The following is a 25214-nucleotide window of genomic DNA, read 5'->3' as shown; positions in this document are numbered from 1 at the left end:
CAGCCACAGCATTTAGTAAAAACAGCTAGCTATCAGAGTGGAGAAATAGAAGAAAATGTTCCAGTTTGATTATTTTCCCTTTTGGATGGCTGCTGTAGAGCAGGAGACATGTTGCACCCGGTGCCCTTCCATTAAGTAATTTTCCAGGACTCACCACACACAAAGCCTAGGAATAGGCCTGAAGCAGCCTCATGAAATGCTCTTCACTCACTTGTCCCCACAGACATACACAATCACACCATCAAGAACACAGGCTTGTTCATTTTACTACCTAGCAGTAAGTAGTAGAGCTGGCTGGTAAAAGGAATCATGGACTGGGAAGTGTGTATACTTATATATATGACAGGCTTCCTTCCATTTCTCTCTGACTACTTTCAAATGTTGCTTCTCTGTTTGTGAATATATTTAGGTGGCAATGACTAGGTAGGTTCATATTTTGCTTAAATTTTTCCTTTCGAAACATCTTCCCTTTTTTTAAAATTCCCTTTTCCCCCACCCACTTATTCTCCACCCTCCCACCCGCAGCCTATATATTCACAAGTTAATAGGTTAGTAACAATATTAGTAAGAATAGTAAGAGTAACAACAACAACAACCAACAATATTAATAATATGAATCCCCTATATCTCTATAGCACTTTACGATCTACAAAGCGCTTTCACATCCATTATCTCATCTGTGCCATAATGCAACAGTCATCAGACACACAGGCCTTCAACTGTGCAAGGAAAATAGACCAAATGTTAGAAGTCAAGTGGTGAAGAAAGGGGAAGAAAAAGCTAGTCGTGAGGGATGCTGAAGCTGTGAAATTTTTTAAAAAGGGAAAGGGCTTGAATAAAAAAATGTGATTTCAAAAATTTATATTAAAGATTGGGAATTAAGTTTAGTGTGTGGCATCAAATACTAGTTATGTTCAGACTAAGTATATATGGCCCCAATTAGTTGTTATCACAAATTGTTCAGCTTATCGAATGTGATTCATAGGTGTCAAACTGAGATGCCTTAACATTTTCTTTAAATGACATTGGCATTGCAAGATTAAACACTTAACACTAAAGCCATGATATGAGTGCACTTTTGACAAAACTGGAATAAAACATTTAGGAAACTACTTAAATAAAAGCAATCTATGTACTTCATTTATCTTAGTGTTAATTTTATAGCTATTTTATAATTTATCCCAGACTATTATAAAATATATAAAACTGAGATATAAAGTATCAGCAATATAACTTTGCACTTTAAATAATTTTCAGCTACAGATTTTGCTTTTAGAAAACAAACTTTAAAGCAGCTGTTTTGTTTCCTTGTAAAAGTTTCTGTAAATGCATATACTTGGGTCCCTGATGGACTTAGCTGTTGTGACTTCCAGACTTTTCCAACACTTTAACCCTTATACAATGGAACAAACAAACCTTTATTGTGCCTTGTTTAATGGTTCATGTTTCCACACAGGACAGTAGAATTTAAATTTTTAAAATAATGTATGTATGCTTATAGATATATATATTTTAAAACTTAATTAATGAGCTTTAAAATGTGGGGTGAATCTGTGAGATGAGGTAAGGAAATTTGGCACATTTCAAACAGTATCCTTTAAGTTTTGGTAAATTGTGTAACACAACATATTTTTCCACTGTGATCTACAGGTGCTATCCACATAAGTGGGGGTGGTTAATAGCAAGAATCACTGGAATGTTTCTAGTAAATTAACAGGGACAAGCTCCCCAAATACTCACAACCAAATGTTGATATAGAAGTAAAAATATATACAATACAGTCACTTTTTTGTAGTTTGGCACAATGTTTTACTTCCTTTCCCCTTGGGTAAACAGTGCATAAACTACTTTGTGCAACTGTATGACTTCTAAAGTCTTTTACATAGAACATCAGATTAAAGTTTGCTTCCAAAGACTTATTCCCACACTTTAAAATTCTTTTCTTTAAGCACTTACATGTCAACACACATACCACAAGGCATATTTTGAAAGAAATAAAACACAAACATCAAATGTCTTTCTGGAAAATGGGAGTCTCTTCTTCAAACACAGGTAAAACCCAAAATGCTGTTTCTGCTTTTAGGAGATTGTAGTCGGAATCCCTGCAGAAAAACCAAACAATTTATGCCATCTTAGTTAGCTTTAGTGTATGTCCCACAAAGGGATCATACAATCTAAATTTGTTTACATCATACTAGATGCCGTACGATGCAGAAAAAGATACAAATAGCAGGGGCCACTAGAAAGCACTCCTAATTGCCAAATGATGAGATTTTGTTTTCCAAATTATGCTCTTTTTGCTTAAATGATCTTGGCATTTTTGTCTATATAACTTTTAAATTGTTATTCAAAAATTTTCTCACTGCAAAGTCCTTCCCTTCCCCAAGTCATTCAAGAGCATATTTTAGTTGTATTTTCTCAGTAAGTAAAAACTAATGCTGACTAGCAGAAAAAGTAGCCTTGTCAGAATTTATCCCTAGTCAAGCCACTACAAAATTGCCCAATCTTTTGTGTGGCTTAGAGGTATAGGGATTTTCATGCACTTTTTTTCTTTTCGTTTTAATTTGAAAAAGAAGGGAATGGGACAGTTTCTTTCATGCAAACTGCTTTCAAGAGGGAAAAAAATGAGGGACTGCGGGCTTAGCAGAGTAGGAAAGCTAAGGGTGCATCATCTCAGCCATTTTGATGCAGTATTACCTCAGTTTTTCAAAAGAAGCTGTCCCAGCCTCATCCTTGTGGACCTGTTCTCGCTCCATACGCTTTCCCTTACACTTCTCATCTCTCAGGGCCTTGGAGCTGGTTTTGTGACGATATAACTTTTTGTGTGTCGGTCCATTATTGCCTAAAGTGCTCAGGTTATTATACTTTTTATCAAAGAAGGAAGAGCGAGAGTCCTCGTTATAACCAGACATGCTTGCACGACCAGGATCACCTATCGCTGCTTTCCCATTGCTTTTACTCACACCCTTGATGGACCTGTGATTCTTAGTGGCTCCTGGAGAGCCACTGTTGGCCTTTTTCTTAGATTCCTGTGGTGTCCCAGCCAATATTTTGAGGGTTTTTAATTTTAGACTATTGGACTCAGGGGAGTAGAATATATTGGGGTCTCCATGGTGCTCCATGGGTTCGCAAAGGGGCTCTATGGAGGCCATCATGAATCTCTGCACATCTGCCATACCAGAGGCAATGTTGGACAAGATATAAGAAGGCTCCTGAAATTCCCGTTGATCATCATCCAGAAGGTTGTTGGTGTTGGTGCCCATGCTCATGTCACTCCAGCCTGGGCTGCTCTCCTTCCCCAAAGACCAATCTCCAGAAAGTCCCTTCTGACTTGGCATCTTCATAGAGGCCACAGGGCCACTATGCTGGATACATTCAGCCAAAGTCTTCCCTGTGGAGGATATGCTGTTGACTTGGCCTCCTCCACGACCGATGCCAATTTGCATTTTCTCTCCATTGACTGCAGCCATGAATTTCCCTTTCTTTGTTGACTTAGGGACCTGGCGGGAGGTTTTGCCAGGTGGTTTTTCAATCCCTTTGTTGTTGGCTTTGGGGTTTTTTTTCCTGTTGTTTTTCTGAGAAGAGCTTTGGTTCGTAGCCCCACTCTTGTTGGGTGAACTTTTCTTTCTTGATTTTGACACCTTGTTGTTGGTACTCATTTGACCAGATGGATCATTAAACGCTGATAAGCAAGGGGCTTTTTGGAGCAGGCTGACAGAATCCTCATCATTGAACATATGGAACTGAAACTGATGGTTATTTAAAGTAAATCCATCATCCACTTGGACCTGCCGTGAAAGGGTACTGCAGTCCCATTTGATTTTTTCCATATTGCCCAGTATTCCTGGGACACCCTCTTGGAACACCTTTAGTGTTCCTAGTGTCTTGATACTCTCACATCTGGTAATCTGAGGGGAAAGACTGGGGGTGTCAGGTGGGGACATCTCTGAGAGGGAAGAGTGGCGGAATTTGTCAGGAGTGAAGTTGGAGATATCCAGGAGGTCAGTGGACTCCTTTAGTGGTGCTATTTCATCAATGCTCTGCTGGATCACCAGCTTGGGGCTGCAGTGGGCCAGGAAGTCATCAGTGATATCATCATCACCATCCTTTTCACAAGACTTCAAGCTTAAGGAGCAATAATTGCTTGAGTCGACAGAGAGTGGGGCCATGGAATCAAAGCTAAAGAGCCGCCCATCATCCATATTCACTGGACCCTGCTGGAAAGGAAAGCAGGTCTCTCCATTATTAAAGTGACATAATTGATAAGAGTCATCAGATGAGAGCTGGGTGTCTTGCACAGACGCATACAGGACCTTGTTGCAACTACTGCCACTGCTGCTGAGGCAGATCGGATTGTATGTTGTAGCTGTGAGGTTATTTTCCATGGAAACTACTTGGGAGACTCCAAATTCACATGATTGGTTTGGAGCTATCTCCCTTGAGACTGCAGCCATGAATTCCTGGGTGCCAGAAGTAGGTTTGTTGGGCCACACATTTCCATAGTTGCTTGATTCCATTTTGAAGTTTTGGGATGATTGAAGCAGCTCAGACTCAGAAGGCGAGGAAAGCACACAGTCCTGGGCAGGCTGGAGAGGTACAAATGATTTTTCTGTTTGAGTGAGGCTGACTTCATTTTGCTCTGGAGAATGCTGAGTGAAGTATGAAATGCCAGTATTATTTGACAAGTCAGAAGCATCTAACAATGTCTGCAAATACCCTCCAGGGATAACAGGTATATTGTTGGCAACATGAGCAGATGATAGAGGCATTTCAGAAGAGCAAGTGGTTGGTAGGAAAGTAGAATTCTTAGCAACCTTTGTCTCATGAAATTCAGATAGATGTGAACCGTTTGAGGTCCCAGGAATAGCTTCATTCTTTGAATTAGCCTTGGAAGATTGGTCTCCCAAAAGAGGGGTCATTTGAACAACTGGCTTGCTTTCTTGCCCAGCTTTGATTTTCTTGGATTTTAACCTGGCTTCACTTTTAAATTTGATTTTGTTGAGCACTTTCCTCTCTGGCCCCTTAAATTGTGCATCTTGGGCTTTGACTTTCACTGAGTCAGGGCCTGTGATGTCATTTAAATGTGATCCATTTGCACAGCTGGGGGCAGCCAGAGGTGCTGACTTCAGTGTACCTTTCAGGCCTCCATCTTCTTTACGACTACTAGCTTGCCTCTCATCATTGCAGAATGAAACCTGCTTACCACTTGCTGAAGTTTCCATGGATGGGATTCTTTGAATCCTGTGCCTGTTGCCAAGTTTAGATTTTCGTTTGCGAGCAGGTGGCAGGAATGACACCTCAAAGCTACCTGGTTCAAAGCTTTGCTTTTGGCATAAGGGTGTTTTGTTGGAGTCTGAATTGCTGTTTCTCTGCTTTTTCTTCTTTTGCCAGAAGCCCTTCAAGGGGGCCAGCTTGGAATATTTGTTGAGCTGCGTCTCACTCAAATTCACTGTTGTCTCACTGGCATCCACCCTACCCAACTTCACCAGCATGTTCTTCTCACCTTTAAAACGATTGATGATGATATATTTGATAATAACAGGGGGCTCCTTACGAGTTACTTTTCTTCTCTTTTTGGGACACCATTCATCATCATCTTCCTCTTTACAACCACCTGGCAGCCATTCCTTCCTCTCATTTACTTTTTCACCCTCTAGTGAGTCAACATCATATAGATAATCTTCACTATACCTGACTTTTCTCTTGGCTCGCAGCCCATAATTCTGCTGGGAGGAGGAGCTGCCAGAATTAGTGTCCCGAGCCATATAGCGGCTACAGTCCTTGATCTCCCCCATGGCATCATAAGAGACCTCAATGAAGGAACTGTCATCACTAAAATTCCCCGATGCCTCCAAGGAATTGGCAAGATGGCCTTGCTTTGGATTCTTAAATTGCCCTACTTCAGGTCCACTGCATGGTTTATTTAAGGCAGATTTTTCTCCATTATCCTTTGCCTCTTTTTTCTCTACACCTTTGTCTTCCTGGCCTTCTTCTTTGCCTTTCTTCTTGTCCAAGATTTTATCTTCCTCCCCCCAGATAATGCTCACATCAGGGACCTTGAATTGGGAAAGATCACTGCTCTGCTTCAGGGCCCCACTCTTAGACTCCCGCTTGGGGCAGGTAGTGAAGACACTGGGAAAAAAGTTGAATTGGGCATCCTCCTGCATCAAAAGGGTGGTTTTGTCTCGAACGTTGTCCTGGAAGGATTCATATCGAATTTTCAGGGAGCAGACATCACTGCCCAGTGTTGACTCATCATCATCGAACATGTAGTTATCCACATCTTCTTCAGAGAACAGGTTGACAGACAGCTCATTCTTGGAACAGAGGTCAAGAAGTTCAATCTTACTCTCACTAATAAAAGTCTCAAAGTAACCCCAATCCTGATTGGAATTTGCCAGCAAAGCCTCTTCCGTATTGCACTTATCTAATAGTAATGCCTCATAATAACTTTTCTGAGCTGGGTCCTCCAAGTCAATGTCAGGTTTCTCGGCTTCTCGTCTATCTCCTGCCCTTGATTTGTGCAGTGGGAAGCCTAGGAGCTGGTCTGAGAGCAGCTGCTCTCCATATTTCATGTTTTCTCCAGCATTAATACACTGAATCCCTATATCAGAGACTGCACAAGTTTCATAATCCCTATTTAGATCACTGACTTTTAGACTGATCCCTGGCTCAGGATCTACTGCATCCTTGGATTCCATGAAGCAGCCCAAGCAAGTCCGGCTTGGCTGCATGAGGCACTCCCCATTCAGAGCTGACATGCCTGCAGGCTCCATTATGGCAAATGGAGCTTTCTCACACTCATTGGGCAGTGACCATGTGTTCAGGCCTTTTGAAACACCAGATGTAAGGGAGATGGCATTCACAGAAGCACTATTAGCAGCATGCTCAGGTGCTTCAGTCAGGCCCAAAGGAGAGGGAGGGCTCTGCATACAGGGCTTCTTAGAGGGCAGAGGCAGGAGACCTCTGGGATACATCAGGTTCTCTTTTTGAGCCACCAGTATAGGCTGGATTGGTGTAGCAGCATCTAGAGCTGCAAATGACTTCATTGCCACATCCTGGTCCTCTGAATCTAGAGAAAAGGGGAAAAATGACAGAAATAAAGTTAAAGGTATTAGACCAGACTCATTAACTCTCTTTCTCTTGATCAGTTTCTGGTACTTGATCTTATGATATAAAATCTAAGCTTCAGCTTCTCTAACTTTAGAAGTAGAAACTACAGAGTTAAAGAACAACCTTGATTTTATATTGAACATTCATGCGAGTGAAAAATAATATTTTTTAGGTTCAGCTTTTTCTTCAGACACACATGGCACTCTCCTCAGAAATGAGGAAAAAATTGGATTGCTTGATCAACTGGAAAGTCAAATCTTTCAGGGTGGGAAAATGCTGAGATGGGATATATTCATGGTTTTGAACTATGAGGCATAGTCCTATCCTTCAGACCTCACCTATGTTTTGGAAGCTCCTGCTGAGTCTAAACATTCCAAACTTCACATCAGAGCATATTTCTAATTCACCAGGAATTTAGAGGAACTTAAGTATCCATTTGATAGAGATGATTTGGGAGAGCAAAGGGGTTGGATTTGATACCTCTTAGAGACCCTTCTAGTCCAGTTAGAGATCTGGTGGAATAAAGTTTAGGATTAACTCCTATCTCAGAGGCATCCTAGACTTAACTTGCCCCAGCTCTGTGGATACCGAAAATCTATAGTACTAACAAAGGACTACTGGGAGAAATATTACATACCACAATTAAATTCCCTTACCATTTTCCTTGACCCCATTAATCATAGTGTTTTCTCCATTGGCTGAGGCAACAACAGCCTTATCTTGTTGGTTATCCATGAATGGAACCTCTTATTGTTTCATTCCAAGTCCAAATGCTGTCCAACCTGCACATTTCAAATACATAATATCAGTCATCGAATTTTCTTCTCTGTTTTAAGCTCATTTCAGCTAGAGAGGTTTTAAAATGTTCAATGGAATTTACCTATTTCCAGACTGGCTTCATAGCCACTATTGTTTTTGTTTCATATTTTATACCTACTATATAAGTCAATTTGGTAACTCACACTTCATTCACACATTCTAGATCCTTCTGTCTCCTCTAGGCTACCATACCATTTAAAACTGAAATCTGAGGAAGCAGGCAAACTTACATCTTCTTCCAGATAGTAATACATTTAACCTAATCATGGTCATCCAATTAGGAAGGACGCAAAGTAGAGCCCAGACTAACCTGAGACAAGGGGTGTGTACATGTGGAGATTGGCTTTATTTCTGTTTGTCTCATCTCTAATTCAGATGATCATAAGCTCTTAACAAAACAAGCCAATTCGTATATACACACATATACATCACATTCATATTTTCTCTGTGCTTAAAATTTGACTGCTAAGTATGAAAGAGGTAGAGAATTCCTTCCATGATTTCTTGGCTTTCATGACCTGAGCTCTGGTTTTGACAAATATTTCTCCAAGCCCACAGCAGGATTTTTAAATGTGACTACAAAGAAGATCTGGAATTTCTGAAAATGTCCCAGCATTATCTGGTATTTTTAGTGTATAGAACACGTATCTATAGCCCCTCATGTCTTGCCCACCTACTTGGAGGGTAGGTATATGCAAAATGATATGAGGCACAGCCACTCAAGGTGGAGGTCTCTACCATGTGCCACTACAGCATCTATAAATCTCTATTTATTCCAAACCCCCTTTCTCTAGACCTTTTCCTCAGCCAAGGATCCATCCCTTTATTAAAAAGCATAGACTACTTTACTGATGGCCAAGCAGCTATTACAAAAATCTCAACTGTATATTCACTTACTCTAAAACATGCAAATACTATAAAAGGTAGGTCCAGCATTGCGGGAATAAGACAGTTTTAAATGATTCAATCTTTATACCCTAAAGCCTATCTGGGCCTATTTCCTTATCTGTAAAATAAGAAGTTTGTATTAGGCCATCACTCAGTGTTTTAAAAGTTAGATGATCTTGGGTTCCCCTAATATTTATATATCATAATTGCCCAACTTTCTTCTCATTTTATATAAGACCTGACTTGAGAGTAGCCAATAAAACCACAGGTGTCAGGAAAAAGAGAAAGAGATGCTTACTTGTTGTATTTACACAGAAAGAAGGGCTGGAGATTTCTAAAAGGTAGAGATGCTTGGCTAACAATGTCAAAGTCACCATCCTTTGGCAAGGAGGGCTCATTTGTGGTGGAATCGAATGAACAGATCAGATGGTTGAGCCTCTGCTTCAGAGAGGACCCTATGGGCAGATGGAATCATACTGTCATCATGGATTACTCTGTGTATCTTTTTTAAAAAAGGAACTCAGTAGAACTTCAGGTATCATTTTACTCTTCTTTAACCCCTCCACTAATTGTATCTTGCCAAGGACTTGATAAGGGGCAAATTATTTGTAGATTTCAATAACTTAGTGGCTTCTTGCCCCTTATGCCTAAGGCTAGCTACAAGGAAGTCCATTTTTAATCACCAGGAAGACCAAGGCACAGAGAAACAAAAAATAAAATAAAGTCACAAAATAACATAATGGCAGATCTAACAAAGGAACCCAAGTCTCCAGACCAAGAAACCAGGTGTTTTTTTCTTAGAACACAAATGCTTTCTCTATTCTTACCACTTCCAAACCCTGGCCAAAACAAGGCTGTAGAGATATGTTTCCACAGGTTACTGATCTATACTTATACCCCCTTTCAGGTAATGAAATAAAGAACAGCTGCCTCAGACAAGTATTGATTATTAGCAAAAATTAATGTACCATAAAATATATATAGGAGCAATGCACTTAAGTATCAAGAATTATCCAATCTTGTCAGACATGACAAGAATACTGTGTCATGGGACATATTAGTGCCACTGTAACTCTACTCTGGGATGTTATTTCCCTAAGAACATATATTTCCTCTCAGAAAAATCTGTCCAAGCACCCAGGATTTATGGCTCTGCAGTAAATGGAATCTTAAAGGGTTGAGAACAGAGGAAATATGCTTTGGCAAAAGATAAAGAAGAGGTGGAGAGGGGTATGGGAGCTTGATAAGTTGGGAAGGGGAGAGGAAGGGAGCACTAGGTGCTGGGCTGGATAGAGTTACAGAAGTTATCTCATTTTGTACTAACAATCACCTTGTAAGGTTGGTTCTACTAGGTTCTTTTTTTTTTTTTTTCTTTTTCTGGGCTGCACAGTGTGGCTGGATCTCTGACCAGGGATCACTAGACCACCAGGCAACTCCCTTATTTTTTTCAAAAGGGCAAACTGAGTATCATAGATACTAACTTAGATACTAACAGAGGTACTATATTAGATATTAACTTAATGATTATCAATTATTTGGGCTTTTTTTTTCTACAGAATTAGAAGGCTAAATCCTGAGCAGATAATCCTTCAGTTCTTTCCTATGACTTTTCAAATCTTAGCTCTAAATGACACAACTTAAAGGTATGTATTTTCCCACATTTTTATTTATTTATACCTTGGCTGCTTATAAAAATGATTCATGAGAGGGATTATAATTCTTTATAGCTACAATACAAACAGCTCTGGGCTTGCTTTAGCTCTTCTCAACTGATCAGCATTTTAAGATAGCAAATTTTGTGAGGTTATTAAAATCTATTTTGAGCTAAAGTTGATTAACACTTTTGGAATAATGTACAATAAGTTGCTTTGCTGATCATGGTAAATCATACAGTGTGTAACGGCACTGATCTAACATTAGCATGGAGACAGGTATTTTGAAGCAAGAAAATGCTCATTTAAAGTGGAAAAGCAACCACTCCTACTTGGCTTTCCCCTCAGTTGGGCCTGAAGAGGGCTCATAGATCCTGTCCCAGTAGGCTGCTATGCTCTTGCCCAAAGGTCTTTAAGGCTCAGGTCTTCTCTTCACCTCCCCTCTATACTCCCAGTCTAGATGACCCACACGAGCATTTGTGTTGGGGGCTGTCCTTGGCCTTTCCCAGCTGAAAAAAGTAATAAGGAAAGAAAGTATATCATATTTCTGCCTATGGACCTGGGACAACATAGCCTTTGGGACTGGAGTAGTGCTGATCTCTAGAATACCAGTTTAAATCAATTCAACAAATTGACTATGTACTACCTGTGGTCGTGGTGGTGTACCAGAAACTGTAGTAGAAAAGACAGGTGACTGAGACTAGATCCATGTTCTCAAGGTGCTCAGAGTCTATGGGGGAAAACAAGCCATAGACAAATTCTAATAAATATATAATATACTGAAAGAGAGGCAAAAAGTTTCTACAGGAGTTCAAAATGGAGAGAAATTATTCCACTTCTAGAGAGGAGGGAAATCAGTGAAGCCTTCACTAATAGCAGCAGCATTTGAGATGGACCTTGAAGGATGGTCTTTCAGGAGGTGAGGATGGAAAAGTATAGAGGAGAGAAAGGCATTCCAGGCTGAAGGAACTTCATGAGATGCCATGAGTCTCTCCCTACTCCAGTCTATCTAAACAACTGCTACAGAATCATAGGCCTGACAACTTTCCTTGCATATAACACGCTTTTCAATCAATATTCAACTTCTCAAGTTGTATTCTCCTTTCATTCTCTTCACCTCCCCTCTATACTCCCAAATATTCTAACTCTCTCTGTTTCATTAATATGCTAGACCATTTTTTGCTTCCAGGAGTCTTGCTCTTGATATTCTCTCTGCCTGGAATGCCTCTCCCCACTCTTTCCCCTTCCTCTATTCCTTCCCTTCTTCCCCCCGCTTCCAGCTTCTCTTTCATCTCCCTCTCCTATTCCCTACTCAAAGTCTCCCTGACACTTTCCTTGACTCTTCCCACCCCAAACAAAATTTGTCCCTTCCCTTCTCTGGTTCCCAAAGAACTTTGCTCTCCTCTGTGTTTATCACCTTATATAAACATTACTTCTTTATATCTGATACCCTCAAAAGACTAAGCACCCCTCACCTCCACAGGGCTTAGCCCAAACAGTGCTTAGAACATGGTATATACTCTGTAAAAGATGACTAGAAGATGATGTTGAATGGTAGGAAAAGATGGCGGAGAATTTGGGGAACAGTAGTGGTTGGCTAAAATACAGTAAGTTCCCTATGTTCAAACGAGTTCTGTTCCGAGAGCACGTCTGTTAAGTCCAATTTGTTCGTAAGTCCAACAAAGTTAGCCTAGGTACCCAACTAACACAATCAGCTATATAGTACTGTACTGTAATAGGTTTATAATACTTTTCACACAAATAATACATAAAAAATAAACAAACACAAAAGTAAAGAAAACATTTTTAATCTTACAGTGCAGTACTTTGAAAAGTACAGTAGTACTGTACAACAGCTGGCATACAGAAGCTGGCATCGAGTAAACACGCAAGAAGAGTTACTGACTGGAGGAGGGAGAGGAGGTGGGAGATGGTAGAGCTGAAGGATTCTCAGCAATAGGAGATGGAGGACAAGCTGCAATTTCACTCACGCCTGACATTGATGGCACAGGTTCTGGTTCCTTGCTGGATTCAATTCTATCTACCCTCTTGAAAAAACGATCCAGTGATATCTAGGTAGTAGCTCTTTTTTCTCGTCATAGATGACACGGTAGCACTGGATTGCATTGTGAACGGCTGCTGCAACCTTACTGTACCATTCTAGGTTCGGATCCTGTGCCTCAAAAATTAACAGTGCCTCCTCAAATAAAGAAAATCCCCTTGCCATTTCCTGCATCGTGAATCTCTTCAGTTCTTCAGTTACTTCTTCTTCCTCTCGTCTCTCTTAGTCCTTTTCTGGGCCTCCATTTCCATCAGGTTTTCATTAGTAAGCTCCTCGTGTTGCACAGCAAGGAGTCCGATGAAGTCGTCCTCTTGCAGATCTAGCTCCAGCTTCTCACTGAGGGTCACTAAGTTGCTGAAGACCTCTTTGGACTCCTCATCCACCTTCTCAAATCCATGAAAATCGTGAACAAATTGCGGGCAAAAGTTCTTCCAAACCCCATTCATGGTGACTGGCGTAACCTCACGCCAAACAAAGTCAATGTTTTTTATGGCCTTGTAGATGTTATAGTACTTCCAAAATTGTCACAAGGTTGATCCTGATTCATCACTTGCCTTTACTGCCTAATGAAAAGTGTGACATAAATAATATTTCTTGAAAGTCACTATAACTCCTTGGTCCATAGGTTGGATGAACGACATAGTATTCGGTGGCAGATGCACTACTTTGACATTGGGATGAAAGTCGTCCATGAATGGGGGTTGGCCGGGAGCACTGTCAAGCAGCAAAAGAATGTTGAATGGGACGTCCTTTTCCAAGCAATATTTCTCTACCTCCAGGATAAAGTGGTGGAAAAACCAGTCCTGGAAAATGGCCTGTGTAATCCAGGCTTTGGGGTTACTCTTCCACACAACAAGAAGAGAGCCCTTGGCTATGTTTTTAAGGGCTCTTGTGTTCTCTGAATGATAAACTAAGAGAGGCTTCAGCTTCATATCGCCGGAAGCATTGCCACCAAATAACAGAGTTAGCCTATCCTTTGCTGCTTTATAGCCTGGCACCAACTTTTCCTCCTTACTGATGTAACTTTGGTCTGGCATCCTCTTCCAGGACAGTCCTGTCTCATCCATATTAAAAACATGCTTGGGTAAATACGTGCCTTCATCAATAATTTCTAGTAGCATTTCAGGAAACTGCCAGGCAGCTACCATAGCTGCAGACACTGCCTCACCACTTTTACTTCGTGAATGTTGGCTCTAGCTTTGAACCAATGAAACCAGCCATGGCTGGCATTAAAATATGCACCCTCTGATTTTTCTCCGTGTTTCTTCTTCAAGTCTTCATAAAGGCTTTTAGCTTTCTCTCGAATCAGCATTAAGCTGAGCAGGACTCGATGCTGATGCTGATCCTGCATCCACATACTGAGAAGTTTCTCCTTCTCCTCCATCACTTTTCCATGTTTCAACATTATTGTTGACATGATCAGCACAGCAGACTTCACACGTTCCATGTTCTTGTCCTTGTTCTTTAGAATCGTGCCGATGGTTGAATGATTCATGTTATAAGAATGAGCGACGTCTACCATCTTTTCACCTCGCTCCACTCTCTCAGTTACTTTCACTTTTCTTTCCACTGTTATCACTTGGCACTTTTTAGCAGTACCAGCTACATCACCTCTGCTTTTATGCTTGCTTCCGGACATCCTGGGCTGAAATATAGATATTGCACTACTGTACTCTATACAGTACTGTAAAGTACACAAAAGCATGACCACTTGTAGAGAATGCGTGCATGTAACAGTGTACACCAGACACATGAACTAACTTACATGAATGGACATGCAAACACATGTTCGCATCTTTGAAAGTTTGCAACTTGAAGGTTCGTATGTAGGGGACTTACTGTATCAGGTACACATAAGAAGATATGATTGAAAAGGTAAGAACTATACTCTGGGGCTTCCCTGGTGGCGCAGTGGTTGAGAGTCCGCCTGCCGACGCAGGGGACACGGGTTTGTGCCCCAGTCCAGGAAGATCCCACATGCCACGGAGCGGCTGGGCCCTTGAGCCATGGCCGCTGAGCCTGCGCGTCTGAAGCCTGTGCTCCGCAACGGGAGAGGCCACAACAGTGAGGGGCCCATGTACAGCAAAAAAAAATAAATAAATAAAATAAATAAAAGAACTATACTCTGGAGGCCACCCAAATCCTAACTCAGGAAGACACTGAGGGTTTTGAGCAGAGGAATGCTATGATTAGAACATTAGGACCAGTGAGGGTGGGAGAATCAGAGTTAAGAAAATAGGTTAGGAGATGCGATGTTCAGGTGTGAGTAGTCAAGAAGATTAGAATTAGGGAGGAGGAAATAAAAATGGAAAGAAGATGTTAAATTTGAGTAGAACTGCAGAGGTGTGCTGCATAGATTTGGAAAATGATTTCGATGTGGCAGGCAAGGGAGCAGATTTGGAAAATGATTTAGATGTGGCAGGCAAGGGAGCAGGAATTGGCATATAGAGAGAAGAGAGAGGTCAAGGAGTTAATAGATAGTTGTAAAAGGAGCATTAGGGGTGGTTGGATTCCAGGTTAGAGTAGCCTTAGAAATACAGTGCCAGGATGTTCAAGGTGAGTAATAAGCCAGTTGTGAGGTCCAACATCGATAATGGAGCTGACAAAGGTCTTAGCTGTCATACTGGAAAGGAGGCAACTGACCAGCAAGCTGTTATAGATCTACAGGTTCGGTTAGGGACTGAAATGGATCAATGAGATAGGACTGTTGTAGCGAACAGGTCCACAGAAGGTTTCCAGGTTAGCCTAGCCAAGATCTATCTAGTCTAATCTTCCCAGTTCAGCTCCAGTCAGTTGATGGATGACAGAATCAGCATTAGTACAGAGAGCACATACTTACCCATAATGCTACCTGGCTAATTCAATTTTCTAATATCTACCAGGATTTAATGATACTAGGTTAGAAATATGGAGGTATGATGCCTTTAAGTACAGAAAACATGTTTAAAAGAGGAGCCGTATAAGTTTAAAAATATTAAGGATGAGAGAGACATCAAAAAAAGATGATCACAGTAAAACGCTAAAAAGAATTCTATATATCTCAAAAGTATGGTATGAATCTATGTTATCTCTCATGATAAAGATTCCAAAATTCAAAAGATATGCACGGCTCTATTTACAATAGCCAGGACATGGAAGGAACCTAAGTGTCCATCGACAAATGAATGGATAAAGAAGATGTGGTACATATGGAATGGAATATTACTCAGCCATAAAACAAATGAAATTGAGTTATTTGTAGTGAGGTGGATGGACCTAGAGACTGTCATACAGAGTGAAGTAAATCAGAAAGAGAAAAACAAATACCATATGCTAAAACATATATATGGAATCTTAAAAAAAAAATGGTTCTGAAGAACCTAGGGGCAGGACAGGAATAAAGATGCAGAGGTAGAGAATGGACTTGAGGACACGGGGAGGGGAAAGGGTAAGCTGGGACGAAGTGAGAGAGTGGCATGGAGATATATACACTACCAAATGTAAAATATATAGCTAGTGGGAAGCAGCTGCACAGCACAGGGAGATCAGCTTGGTGCTTTGTGTCCACTTAGAGGGGTGGGATAGGGAGGGTGGCAGGGAGATGCAAGAGGGAGGGGACATGGGGATATATGTATAGCTGATTCACTTTGTTATAAAGCAGAAACTAACATACCATTGTAAAGCAATTATACTCCAATAAAGATGTTTAAAAAAAAAGTTATGCACAGAAAACTCATATAAGAAGTGATATCGCATGGCACAGGGATATTGGCTCGGTGCTTTGTGACAGCCTGGAGGGGTGGGATAGGGAGGGTGGGAGGGAGGGAGACGCAAGAGGGAAGACATATGGGAACATATGTTTACGTATGACTGATTCACTTTGTTATAAAGCAGAAACTAACACACCATTGTAAAGCAATTATACCCCAATAAAGATGTTAAAAAAAAAAAAAAAGAAGTGATATCACATAATGGATGGAGTACAACCACTAACTAGCTGGGTGTCCTCAGGTAAGCTCCTTTCCCTCTCTGGTCCTCAGTTTTATCAGCTATACAATAAGAGAATTGAAGTAAATTATATCTAAGGGTCTTCCTAACTTTGAGCAACCTATAATTCATTTAATTTTTTTTAATTAAAAGAATGAAATTCGGGGATTCCCTGGTGGCGCAGCGGTTGAGAGTCCGCCTGCCGATGCAGGGGACATGGGTTCGTGCCCCAGTCCGGGAAGATCCCACATGCCGCGGAGCGGCTGGGCCCGTGAGCCATGGCCGCTGAGCCTGCGCGTCCGGAGCCTGTGCTCCGCAACGGGAGAGGCCACAACAGTGAGAGGCCTGCATACCGCAAAAAAAAAAAAAAAAAAAGAAATTCCATGTACAAGGAAAAAAATCACATATATTAAGAGTTCTGATTTAAGTTTTGTGTGATACTGAGGTAATCCTATAATGCACACCTGAGGGAACTCTTTACTCTCTTCCTTCTCATGTCCCTTCCTGTATTTGTCTGATTTTTGTACATTCCCACCCCAGTCCTGCCAGATGCAGCAAATAGGGTGCTGCTGCTGATGACAGGGCTCTGTATGTTCTTTCTGCCTTAATTTTTGGCAGCCATCAGTTTAAGGGAGGGGTCCTCTTTGCTATTAGGCTCCTGGGCAGCAGCTATAGTGGCTGCATTTTGGCATAGCTCAGTGGTTCAACATTTGGCTCTCCCTTCCTCTTACTTTTCCCTCCCTCACTACTTTTATCTGCACCATCCTTTGTGATATCACCCTAAAGGAATTTCCAAAAAGAGCAAGTGCATAGGATCAAAAATCAATGAGAAAGCATGTGAAAATGCATTGTCTATGTTAAAGCACTACACAAATGCCAGAAAACCTAGTATGCAATAAGACCTGAATTAGGGGTGGACAGAAACAAGCAGAGGCATTCATGGGCTGAAGCTGGGAATAGACAGCCTCCCCACCAGTCTTTAGCTAATTCTTTGATGAGCGCTAGTAGTTTTCTGGTAGCATCTTTAGGATTTTCTATGTATAGTATCATGTCATCTGCAAACAGTGACAGTTTTACTTCTTTTCCAGTTTGGATTCCTTTTATTTCTTTTTCTTCTCTGCCATGGCTAGGACTTCCAAAGCTATGTTGAATAATAGTGGTGAACGTGGACATCCTTCTCTTGTTCCTGATCTTAGAGGAAATGCTTTCAGTTTTTCACCAATGAGAATAATATTTGTGGTGGGTTTGTCATATATGGCCTTTATTATGTTGAGGTAGGTTCACTCTATGCCCACTTTCTGGGGAGATTTTATCATAAATGGGTGTTTTTCTGCATCTATTGAGATGATCATATGGTTTTTATTCTTCAATTTGTTGATGTGGTGATTGATTTGCGAATATTGAAAAATCCTTGCATCCCTGGGATAAATCCCACTTGATCATCGTGTATGATCCTTTTAATGTGCTGTCGGATTCTGTTTGCTAGTATTTGTTTGAAGATTTTTGCTTCTATGTTTGTCAGTGATACTGGCCTGTAATTTTCTTTTTTTTGTGATATCTGGTTTTGGTATCAGGTTAATGTGCCCTCGTAGAATGAGCTTGGGAGTATTCCTTCCTCTGTAAATTTCTGGAAGAGTTTCAGAAGGGTAGGTGTTAACTTTTCTCTAAATGTTTGATAGAATTCGCCTGTGAAGGCATCTGGTCCTGGACTTTTGTTTGTTGGAAGATTTTTTTTTTTTTTTTTTTTTTTTTTTGCGGTACGTGGGCCTCCCGCTATTGTGGCCTCTCGCGTTGTGGAGCAAAGGCTCCGGACGCGCAGGCTCAGCGGCCATGGCCCACGGGCCCACGGGCCCAGCCGCTCCACGGCATGTGGGATCTTCGCAGACCGGGGCACGAACCCGTGTCCCCTGCATCGGCAGGCGGACTCTCAATCACTGCGCCACCAGGGAAGCCCCTGTTGGAAGATTTTTAATCACAGTTTCAATTTCAGTACTTGTGACTGGTCTGTTCATATTTTCTATTTCTTCCTGGTTCAGTCCTGGAAGGTTGTAGCTTTCTAAGAAGCTGTCCATTTCTTCTAGGTTGTCCATTTTATTGGCATATAGTTGCCTTTAAGAGACTCTCATAATCCTTTGTATTTCTGTGGTGTCAGTTGAAACTTCTTTTTCATTTCTACTTTTATTGATTTGAGTCTTCTCCCTTTTTTTCTTGATGACTCTGGCTAAAGGTTTATCCATTTTGTTTATCTTCTAAAGAACCAGCTTTTAGTTTTATTGATCTTTGCTATTGCTTTCTTTGTTTCTATTTCATCTATTTCTGTTCTGATCTTTATGACTTCTTTCCTTCTACTAACTTTGGGTTTTGTTTGTTCTTCTTTCTCTATTTCCTTTAGGTATAAGGTTAGATTGTTTATTTGAGATTTTTCTTGTTTCTTGAGGTAGGATTGTATTGCTATAAACTTCCCTCTTAGAACTGCTTTTACTGCATCCGATAGCTTTTGGATCATCGTGTTTTCATTGTCATTTGTTTCTAGGTATTTTTCGATTTCCTCTTTGATTTATTCAGTGATCTCTTGGTTATTTAGTAGCATATTGTTTAGCCTCCATGTGTTTGTATTTTTTACAGATTTTTTCCTGTAATTGATATCTAGTCTCACAGTGTAGTGGTCGGAAAAGATACTTGATACAATTTCAATTTTCTTAAATTTACCAAGGCTTGATTTGTGACCCAAGATATGATCTATTCTGGAGAATGTTCCATGAGCACATGAGAAGAATGTGTATTCTGTTGTTTTTGGATGGAATGTCCTATAAATATCAATTAAGTCCATCTTGTTTAATGTATCATTTAAAGCTTGTGTTTCCTTATTTATTTTCATTTTGGATGATCTGTCCATTGGTGAAAGTGGGGTGTTAAAGTCCCCCACTATTATTGTGTTATTGTTGATTTCCCCTTTTATGGCTGTTAGCATTTGCCTTATGTACTGAGGTGCTCCTCTGTTGGGTGTATATATACTTACAATTGTTATATCTTCTTGTTGGATTGATCCCTTGATCATTATGTAGTGTCCTTCCTTGTCTCTTGTAACAGTCTTTAACATCTATTTTGTCTGATATAAGTATTGCTACTCCACCTTTCTTTTGTTTTCTATTTGAATGGAATATCTTTTTCCATCCCCTCACTTTCAGTCTGTATGTGTCTGTAGGTCTGAAGTGGGTCTCTTGTAGACAGCATACATCCAGGTCTCGTTTTTTTATCTATTCAGCCAGTCTATGTCTTTTGCTTGGAGCAATTAGTCCATTTACATTTAAGGCAATTATTGATATGCATGTTCCTATTGCCATTTTCTTAATTGTTCTGGATTTGTTTTTGTTGGTCTTCTTTCTTCCCTTCTTCTTTTGTTCTCTTCTCTTGTGGTTTGATGACTAACTTTAGTGGTTTGTTTGGGTTGTTTTTCTTTTTTATGTGTGTACCTACTGTAGCTGTTTGGTTTGCAGTTCCTATGGGATTTTGATATAGCAGTCTATATATGCACAATGTTGTTTTAAGTTGCTGGTCTCTTAATTTCAAATGCAATTCCCATTTCTTGCATTTGTACTTTCCTCATGGTTGCTGGTTTTGATATCATATTTGTGCATTGATGATTTCCTACTATTACTTTATGTTTGCCTTTACTAGTGAGCTTTCCCATTTGTGATTTTCTTGTTTCTAGTTGTGGCTTCTTTTTTTTTTCTCCCCACCTAGAGAAGTTGCTTTAGCATTTGTTGTAAGGCTGGTTTGGTGGTGCTGAATTTTCTTAGCTTTTGTTTGTCTGTAAAGCTTTTGATTTCTCTGTCGAATCTGAATGAGAGCCTTGCTGGGTAGAGTACTCTTTTTTTTTTTTTTCCCCCTGGTAGCATATTCTTGGTTGTAGGTTTTTTCCTTTCATCGCTTTAATATATGGTGCCACTCTCTTCCGACCTGCAGTTTCTGCTGAAAACTCAGCTGATAACCTTATGGGGACTCCTTTGTATGTTATTTGTTGCTTTTCCCTTGTTGCTGTTAATATTTTTTCTTTACATCTAATATTTGTCAGTTTGATTAATATGTGTCTCAGTGTGTTCCTCCTTGGGCTTATCCTGCCTGGGACTCTCTGCACTTCCTGGACTTGGGAGACTGTTTCCTTTCCTATGTTAGGGAAGTTTTTGGCTATAATCTTTCAAATATTTTCTCAGGCCCTTTCCCTTTTCTTCTTCTAGGACCCCTATAATGCAAATGTTGGTGTGTTTAATGTTGTCCCATATGTCTCTGAGACTGCCCTCACTTCTTTTCATTCTTTTCTCCTTATTCTGTTCAATGGCAGTGATTTCTACCACTCTGTCTTCCAGTTCACTTATTTTTTCTGCCTCAGTTATTCTGCTATTGATTCCTTCTAGTATATTTTTCATTTCAATTATTGTGTTGTTCATCTCTGTTTGTTCTTTAAATCTTCTGCCTTTTTTAAACATTTCTTGTATCTTCTTAGTCTGTGCCTCCATTCTTTTTCTGAGATTTTGAGTCAGCTTTAGTATCATTACTCTGAATTCTTTTTCAGGTAGATTGCCTATCTCCTATTTATTTAGTTCTTCTTGTGGGTTTTTATCTTGTTCCTTCATCTGCAATATATTTTTCTGTTATCTCATTTTGTCTAACTTTCTGTGTTTGTGGCCTCCTTTCTGCACCTGAGGATCATATTTCCTCTTGCTTCTGGTGTCTGCCCCCTGGTGGGTGAGGTTGGACCAGGGAATTGTGTAGGCTTCTTGGTGGGTGAAGCTGGGTCTTGTCCCTCTGGTGGGCAGAGCCGTGTTGAAGGATGTGTTTAGAGGTGGCTGTGAGCTCAGTACATCTTTAGGCAGTCTGTCTTCTGGTGGGATGGGCTGTGTTCCTATCCTGTTGGTTGTTTGGCCTGAGGCTTTCCAGCACTGGAGCCTGCAGGTTGTTGGGTGGGGCTGGGTCTTGGTGCCAAAATGGGGACCTCCAGGAGGTCTCAGTCCAATCACTATTCCCTGGGGCCTCTGCTACTGGTGTCCTTGACCCCACTGTGAGCTACAGCCAACCATCGCCTCCCCAGGAGACACTCCAAGACCCCTAGGTAGGTGTATCCCAGGCTCCTATGGAGGTACTGCTTAGTGCTGGGTCCCAGTGCATATGAGACCTTGTATGCACCCTCCAAGAGTGGAGTCTCTGTTTCCCCCAGCCCTGTGAGCTCTTGCACTCAAGCCCTGTTGTCCTTCAAGGTTAAATGCTCTCGGGGTTCTTCCTCCCAACTCCAGACCCTCAGATTGTCTTGGAGGACTACTTTTATGTGGGAATGCCCCTGTGTAGCCTGTGTGGGTTTAATATTTTTTGATGCAAGGGCTGTTTTTAGTTTAGATGTCTGCCACCTCTTTCTTCAGTGTATGCTGGCTGTTATCCCCTTGATAAGAGGTGTGACTATTGTTTTGGTGACCAGGGCCTGCAATGGATATTGAGCAGGCCTCCCCTTTGCTCTGTAGTTGTCACTGCCCTGTCAGGGGTGGGATCTGCTCCCTAGTTTTTGGAGTACAGGCCCCCAGATCTGTTTGTTAGCTGTGTTTCTGATCTGCAGGACTGAAGTACTCCCACTGGGAGAGAAGCCACTGAGTATTCCTCCTTCGGAGCTGTTCACCTGTGGGTGTGCTTTGTTGTGTCACCTTTCACCGGCTGTGCGAGCTCTCAAATTATACTGCTGTTGGCACTGCTCTCGGCCCCACCTTAACCATGGGTATGCTGGAAGTTGGCCCTGGTCTCTCTCAGGTGTTGTTTTCACCAGGACGCCAGCATAGACCCACTGAAGTCAGGTCCCAGGATTGCAGTAATCATGGAACTGAACTTGCTGTGGGCGCTATGGGGGCAGCTCAGACTCTGGCTGGGCTCAACCCCCACATGTAAGTGTCCAAAAAGTCCACAGCTGCTAAAGATAGACCTATCTTGGCTGTGGGAGCACTCATTGTCCATTCAGATGTTCTGCAGACGCTGAGTTTACAAAGCTGGTCGCAGGGGTGTAAATCTGCAGTTTGTGCAGTTGTGAGGTGAGATTTCAGCTCTTCTTCCTTAGGTGCATGGCCCCTGGGGCTCAGCTGTGGTTTCAGCTACACCCCTGCATGTGGGTCACCCCACCCGGGGACCGGGTATGGAGGAGAAGGAGGCAGTGGCTGGAGGTGCAAGATCCTGTCCCGTTGGGGATGGGTCAAAGAGGAGGATGTGGCAGCTGGAGGTGTGAGACCCTGCCCTGGTGGGAGTGCTTCTTAGTACCCAGGGAGGCAGGGGCTGGTGTTCAGGGAGAGAAGCTGCAATGGTGGCCTCACGCTTTGTGTGTCACTCAACAATCCTGTTTCACTTACATAGCAGTCTGGGCTTCCTCCATGAGCACTCCTGGTTGTGGAGCTCCTCACTACCATCCCCTCAGGTTGTCTCCTCACAGCCAACAAAAGTCCTCTCCCTGGGTCTGCTCTCCAAACCCCATGTTCCAGCACCCATTCCCCGTCTGCACCAGCGGGCACACATCTTAGGCTGGGGTGCACAGACCAGTTGCTGCATTCGCCTCTGAGCCCTTGAAGCTTCCCTTCTGTCCCAGCTGATCTCCCCGCTGGTGAGGGGGCTTCCCCAGGTGCAGGAACGTCTCCTCACCTTCAGCTCCCTGCCAGGGGTGCAGGTCCCATCCCACTTACTCTCCTCTTCTTTTTCCCTTCTTCTTTGTTTCATCCTACCTGGTTACACGGGGATCTTTCTTGTCCTTTAAAGTGTCCGAGGTCCTCTGCCAGTGTTCAGCAGGTGTTCTGTGAGAACTGTTCCACTTGTAGATTTATTCTTGATGCATTTGTGGGGAGAGGTAAACTCCACATCCTCCTACTCCCCCACCATCTTGACTCCTCCTAATTTATAAACTTTTAGACCATAGGTAGCTCAAATTTACTGGCACTCTCAGAGTCCCTTTGCTTTTTCAAAATAATTATATTTTCAGGACCTCTGCCTGCTTTCTCTCTCAAGTTCAAGGAACAAGTGGTAGAGAAACCCAATCACTGTCAGGTCAAGAATATGAAGTATTTCTTTCCCCAAAGAGTCCCTTTCTTCTTGTTGCCAGACCCATATGGGCTGTATAATGGCACATTAGTTACAGGGAGACCAACCTGGAACACCCATTGATGTGTACAAGATGGTGAGTCCTTGGAAAGACTGTGCCACTGTATCCTGGCACTCTGTGAGAATGGGTTTATACAAGGTTTGTGTCCTAATCACAGAATGCCTTTGTTGCCAGGCAGCACTGAGTTACATTTAATGCTTGAGTTCAATGACTGTAGGCTGAATTATCTTTTAACTTTCTCTATATGGATCTCTTTTCTTATTACTAATCTAGCCTATTAATTAAAAGTTTAAAATATTATTAAATTACTTTAAGAAATATAACCACTGAACCACAGGGCTAGAACGATCTAGGAAGATAGTCAAATCCCCTAATCCCCATTTTACAAATGGGGTAACCAAGTCCCATAAAGGGGAAACTACCTGCTCAATGTCACACAGTGAGTTGCTAACACAAAACATCCTTGGAAATATCCCCATGGCACCAAGTGGTTATTTTTATTTATAAGCTGAAATATAACTTATAAATAAAAATAACCACTATTCAGAGGGCTAACTTTTTGTTTGTCTTTACTGGAGGAAATACTGTCACAAATAAGAAAAATGTCCTTGCTTATCCCGAGATGGGGAGTGGAAGGGAGTGGAGAAAAAGCCAAACCCTAAACCTATCTGGGAAGGAGGCACTGCTCTTCCAGCCTCTGGCTTCCTGAGCTCTGTGTTTTCACCATCAATATAACAGTTCTGGGAACATCTTTCTCTGTTACACATACACACACATCATGTTCATGTATACTCAAAAAAAATTCATGGTGTATTTCTTTTCGCATTGTGGAAGCAGAATGCTGCGTATTGAACTAGAGTTGGGAGACAAGAGGAGCTGGGAGTTCTAAGATAAATGCAACTACTTAATAATGCCTAGTCAAAACACCACTTGAAATTTTGGATGTAGGTTTGAGGGACCAGAGATACCATGACCAGAGATACCAAGTTAAAAGGTTTTTGAAAAAGTCCCAAGTGATCACAGTAGATTTCTTTTATAGTCTTTTACTTATCTTTTACTTCATCTTAATCCCCAAAGCAGGAAACAAGAATCTAAAGAAATAAACATCAAATTAACTACTATATTTATTTAGAACCCCTAAGGAATTACAGCTGTATCTACTCATTTCCTGATAGCTATTTTTAGTAAGTAGACAAAAATCATCTATAAATGGTTCCAAGTAAATTGAGGACAACACATAACCAAATACAAAACATCCCATAAACAAAGTGATACTGCTAACCTGGCCCAGGAATTTGGAATCAATCTTGGTCCTGTACTGGAGTCTTCCCATGGGATGATGAGCTAGCTGTTACAGCTAGCTGGGGTCCTCAGTTTCACCACTGATAAAATCTCTGGCCTTCCCGTCTAATTTCAGAGATAGTTCCAAGTCTTTCCCAGTATGTGTACTTGCAAGAGGGGTACCTGTCCTCTATTCTAAGCAGTGAAGAACAGCATAGTTCAACATTGATGAAGATCTATAGATCTGGGGCTTAGTTGAGTACCCTACTTCCTTGCCCTTTTTGGCTATGTGGAAACCAGTACAAACAGCTGG

General features: G+C 41.5%; 2 protein-coding genes across 2 annotated transcripts in view; both read right to left on the bottom strand.

Annotated features, from left to right (window-relative positions):
* Positions 1 to 525: 525 nt before the first annotated feature.
* NEXMIF (neurite extension and migration factor) overlaps positions 526 to 25214 on the bottom strand; it is a 144954-nt gene continuing 120265 nt past the window's right edge. Inside the window, exons 2-4 of the mRNA XM_060292313.1 lie at positions 7770 to 7895; positions 2698 to 7072; positions 526 to 2102 (exon numbers count right to left, since the gene is read on the bottom strand). Of these exons, the coding sequence (XP_060148296.1) occupies positions 2009 to 2102; positions 2698 to 7072; positions 7770 to 7848 (4548 nt within the window). The 5' untranslated portion in view covers positions 7849 to 7895 and the 3' untranslated portion in view covers positions 526 to 2008. The remainder of the gene's footprint in view (positions 2103 to 2697; positions 7073 to 7769; positions 7896 to 25214) is intronic.
* Positions 13676 to 14173, bottom strand: LOC138842500 (putative CENPB DNA-binding domain-containing protein 1). The gene has a single exon (XM_070044666.1). The coding sequence runs from the start codon at positions 14171 to 14173 to the stop codon at positions 13676 to 13678; it is 498 nt and encodes a 165-aa protein (XP_069900767.1).

Source organism: Globicephala melas, chromosome X (assembly GCF_963455315.2).
Source record: "Globicephala melas chromosome X, mGloMel1.2, whole genome shotgun sequence".
Lineage (NCBI taxonomy): Eukaryota > Metazoa > Chordata > Mammalia > Artiodactyla > Delphinidae > Globicephala > Globicephala melas.
Note: the sequence above shows the minus strand (reverse complement) of the source record. Positions and strands in the feature narration are given on the sequence as shown.

What these genes read in the sequence shown, in the direction of transcription:
- LOC138842500 (XM_070044666.1), bottom strand. Translation starts at nt 14,173, where the DNA reads ATGTCCGGAAGCAAGCATAAAAGCAGAGGTGATGTAGCTGGTACTGCT.